General features: G+C 35.2%; 2 protein-coding genes and 1 long non-coding RNA gene across 4 annotated transcripts in view; 1 reads left to right on the forward strand and 2 right to left on the reverse strand.

Annotated features, from left to right (window-relative positions):
* Positions 1–4,814, forward strand: part of LOC104760724 (histidine-containing phosphotransfer protein 5) — a 9,376-nt gene that overhangs the window by 651 nt on the left and 3,911 nt on the right. The gene's annotated exons all lie outside the window — the stretch shown is intronic.
* On the reverse strand, positions 17–1,578 carry LOC104760749 (1-aminocyclopropane-1-carboxylate oxidase homolog 4-like). The gene is made up of 3 exons (XM_010483708.1): positions 1,017–1,578; positions 553–874; positions 17–457 (listed from the first exon to the last, which is right to left on the reverse strand). The coding sequence occupies exons 1-3, from the start codon at positions 1,538–1,540 to the stop codon at positions 248–250; spliced, it is 1,056 nt and encodes a 351-aa protein (XP_010482010.1). The 5' UTR covers positions 1,541–1,578; the 3' UTR covers positions 17–247.
* Positions 3,729–4,808, reverse strand: LOC104760741. Its single transcript, XR_763001.2, has 2 exons — positions 4,337–4,808; positions 3,729–4,218 (listed from the first exon to the last, which is right to left on the reverse strand). It is a non-coding gene; the product is annotated as an uncharacterized LOC104760741 (long non-coding RNA).

Genomic DNA, 4,814 nt, shown 5'->3' on the forward strand with positions numbered 1-4,814 from the left:
AAAAAAAAACAGAAGATGAAGCTAAGTAGCTAGTAGATTCTGATCATTGTGTACCTTATTCGAATATTACAAAATATCCTTTAAAGAAATTAAAGGAGAAAGAAGAAATGGTTTCACGCAAAATACTTGAAGAGGAAGAAGCATATAGTTTGATAGATTACCACAAATCGTGGTAGACAGCAAGGTAAGAAACCCAAATGTCGTCTCAGATCTTGAAATGGTGTAACGCAGGAGCATCGATTGTTTTTTACCTGAAGATGTTTGAGAACTCGGTGAGGGTGAAGTCTCTGTACTTGGCAGGGTTTTCATTAGACAGGAGCTCTTTGATTGGCCCATACACTCGAGCATTAGCCTTCATGAACGTGCTGAAGAAACATACCACTGAAGTCCGCGGTTCAGAAGATCCATTCGCTATGACCCTATGCTCGGCGCTTATGAACTTGTCATTGCTTATAAGCTGCACAAAATATATATATATATATATATATAGACAGGATTAAACACAATCCATATATCAAATGAAGGTAGAAGTTACAACATCTCTTTCTTAACCTGGAGAAGATCTCCAATGTTAATGACAAGTGCTCCAGGCACAGGAGGAACATCAATCCAGTATTGGTCATGGAGAACTTGAAGTCCTCCAATCTTGCCCTGGAGAAGAATGGTGATAAACGAAAAATCTGTGTGCTTGCTTAAGCCTAAAGTAAGGTCAGGCTGAGGGCAAGGTGGGTAGTATTGGCCGAACATCACTTGAGACTTGGCGCAATCCATGTCCTTGAGGTGATGAGGGTTTAACCCCAAAGCCTCTGATAGAAGCTCAAAGAGCACTTCACCTAAATTCTTCATTTGCTTTGAGTACTCCATCATGATCTCCCTGCCACGTCAAGAAAATTTAATATATATATATATATATATATATATATATCCAGTCCGCATATATAGTGTTAAATATATATAGTCTCCCTTGATTAGTAAACGAAACCTAGCTAGTGAATCAAGTTTCGTATGAACCTTACCCACAAACCACCGGCAAGTCCTCCAATCTAGGAGGATTCGGGGCCATATAACAACCCAAAGTATCTCTCCAGCTCGCGGCCTGGGAAGTGTAGAGATCGAAATTACTGGCGTAATATAAGTCTCTTGTGAAATCACGAGAGTAAAACCGTGTCTTGGCTTCCTGGTCCTGCTCATGAAACCCTCGAGTCCCTTCAATCATCCTCTCCAACACATCAACCGGGATCCCGTGATTGATCACCTGGAAGAACCCCCACTTCTCCGCAGCGTCTCCAATCTTCTCCACCACCCTCTGCCGTGTCTTGGAGTCTTGTTGATTCTTGCTGAACACGCTACCTCCTTTCAGATCGATGGTGGGGACCATGAGATGCTGCGGTGGTGATGGTGGTTTCAGGCATGTTAGAGTTGCCGGATGTGCACGGAACATGGCTGGAATCTCTGTGATTCCAGAATCCGCAAGGCCTTTCACGCCGGTTCTCGACTCGTCGAAAGCTTTTGCTTGAGTTGAACGGTCAGTTGACTCCATTGTTTAATTTCTCTTTTTTTTTTTGTTTTTTTTTTTTTTTTTTTTTTTTTTTTTTTTTTTTTTTTTTTTTTTTTTTTTTTTTTTTTTTACCTTTGTGTGGTTTTGCAATGCAAAGATGTCCATGTATGAAAGAAAGTGCCATCTTAAATACACATTTTTCTTACTGTGGTTTATTATTCAATTCAGTTGAGTAACAAAAGAGATCCTCACCCAAAAAGTGAATAAGGGTGAATCAGAAACGAGGTTTTTATTTCTTTATATTTCTTTTTTGTTTTTTTTCTTTCTATGAATATAATTTTGATTCCTGGTAAAAAAAAGGTTTCCTAATCTTTTCATTCGAGGCTGTCTTTGCAAGTTGGTGTAGTGTGGCATTATGGTTTACTATATATTGACTTACTAGCTAGTACTATATTATCACATGAGCACATGTCTTTTTTGTTCTTTTTTTTTCTTAACTATAATTTCATAATTCAATTGAAGAAATATATCGTCACCCAAAATAAGACAACAAAGGAAAGGATGAATCAAAAACTAGTTTTATTAGACCACCTTCAATTCGTCCCATATATATATTGGGTGTCTTAACTAATTTCTTTAATATAAATTTAAGAAGAGAAAGACTCTAAGACATCTATTTAAGACACTCTACATATGTATATGTGATTGATCAACTTTAAAAAAAAAAAAAAAAGTTTTAAAACATTAGTATATGAGTATCTCCACCATTGGAGATGTTCTTATGTTTTTGGATAGTTACCTACTTACCCGAATAATTTGAATGTAAAATGCCCTACACAGATTTGCATATATGAATTGTCTACTATCATGCACATGTTTTACCTGACAAAATTGTCCGTCTATAATAATTATTAGGAGGTGAGGTCCGCTTCAAAGGCCCAACTCCATTGTTTCATGTGGGCCGTTAAGATAACAAACAAACAAAATACAGTATGCAGAATCACAAACACCGTTTTAATCATTTATCTTTCCTCATCTTTTCTTTACAAAAAAAAATACAGTAATAATATATCGACTATCGATTTCTGTTTGGTGATTGGTCTGGGTTCAAAATTCAAATTGTACTAGTATATTACATTATTACTTAGTACAATAAATAAATACTATGTTACATTATTTACTTAGTACAATAAATAAATAGTACAAATTAATTCACAATCGATCAAGTTGGATTGCTCATCAGCAAACACTAATTTAATTCTACGGATTACATTAATTGACTGGGTAATGTATTATTGAACATCTGTCAAAGCTACTTAGATTAGATGTGATCATTTGGTGTGACAGTGAGTAATAATACCTATAGCAACATTTGCTCCAATCCTACTCTATAATTTACTCTAAAATAGAGAAAAATGTAGGATTGTTCTATATATAGAGCAATTCTATTCTCACCTCTATTTTTTTACACTACCTCTATTTTAGAGTTGGAAATAGAGTAATACATTGGAGTAAAACAATGCTCTATTTTTGAGTTACTCTATTTTAGAGAAAAAAATAGAGATATACATTGGGATGGTATAAGAGAATAACCATATCGATCTTACCTTAATTAAATCATATTATGATTGTGCTATATAGACGTCTGGATTGACTGAGAGGCATAACTATTTTGTTACTGCCGTAAGTATTAATTGTGCCTTTTGATTCTTGTGTTGATGTTGGAGTTATAAAAGCTCCGCAAGTTGTTCTTGTATGTTTTCTTGAAAGTGATAGAGACGCCCAGATAGCAATTCTTCTAAATTCAGTATTCCTATTGAGTATATTAATCTAAGATAACCTCCCTCACTTATTTGCAGTATCAAGTTGTTTAATCTAAGGGCATGCCCATTAGTCATCCTCAATTTAGTGTCTTTAACTTTTAATAATGTTAAAAAAAAACAGTAATATAAGTTTAGATCTTCATTCCCTTGTTTTAATTTTTTTTCTCCTTCCATTAGTCATCTCCTAGTGTCTTATATAATTTTTGTTAAAAATGTGTTAAACTTCAACCAGATATCTCTAGCCTCATTATCGGGTTGAAGGCCAGCTTTCTCATCACCGCCAAAATAGGTAGCGTAAATTCGATGAGTCGGTAGTCAATAGACATGAGGCATGAAAACAGGGAGGTCTGTGTCATCATCTATTAGTGAAATATACAAACCAACAGAGAGAGAAGAATAACAAAATAAAATTAGAAATACTGTGGCTGGATATCTCAATGAGAAGCACAGACTAATGAAAACTGAAGAATCACTATACAAAATTGTGATATACTGTCGAAGGGAGGGAGACAATAGTTCAATGAATATCATGCACATTTTCTTAAATCAAGTAAACAAAGACAAATGTCCCTTTTCTGAATGTGTAGGAAGAAAAATATACTCTTTGATCCATAAGATAAGGTATTGCAAAATAAGATGGCAGTGGTTCTAATTACCTTAGTTAAGAGCTCCCAAGCCCATCCAATAGCTTCGTTCTTGAAATAATCTCCAAATGACCAGTTACCAAAGCATTTCGAAGAAGGTGTGATGGTAAGTATCTTTGCCGACATCGTCCAAATCATTATGCTTTCCACCAGCACGAATAACACTTTTGAGTGTTACATGCCCGAGTTAGCTTGCTGAGCTCCGTATTTGGGTCGGCGGTTCCCAAAAATATAGGCTTATACAGGTTCGTTCCTTGAAAAACAGAGAAGTTTCGAAGTCATTCATTTATCTAGTTGTGGCCAGACGCATCAAGATAAATTAACATACATAGTTAAGAATCAATAACAGGATGAATAAGGTCCTAACTTACAAAGGTCCTCAAGCACGAATAAGTCCTCCAGCATCAAAGACAAAAGACAAAACTAAACAATTGAAGAAGGAATAAGATATGAATAATCGATCCTAACTTCGACCAAAACAAAACAATTGAAGAATAATAAGTCCTCAAGCATCAAAGACAAAAGAGAACAGAACAAAGCCCTCCACTGAACTTATCAACTAAATACCAATTCGAGATAAAACCAACTCAATAGAATCTGAATTCCGTAGATTAACTAAAGACTAATTCCCAGTTTCATCGGCAAAAACAGATAAAACAAATCAATTGGAGGGTATTAATCTTTAGATTTCTGAGGCGATTAATACCCAGAATTAGCTCCTCAGAAATCAAAAGATTAATACCCATGGGTTGTGAATCAAAAGATCAAAAGATCAATTTTATCTGGAAACCGATGGGTTGTGAATCAAATTATGAAAAATCGATTCTTCCTTTCGACTTTGGTTTCTTT

This window comes from Camelina sativa, chromosome 3 (genome assembly GCF_000633955.1).
Source record: "Camelina sativa cultivar DH55 chromosome 3, Cs, whole genome shotgun sequence".
Taxonomy (NCBI): domain Eukaryota; kingdom Viridiplantae; phylum Streptophyta; class Magnoliopsida; order Brassicales; family Brassicaceae; genus Camelina; species Camelina sativa.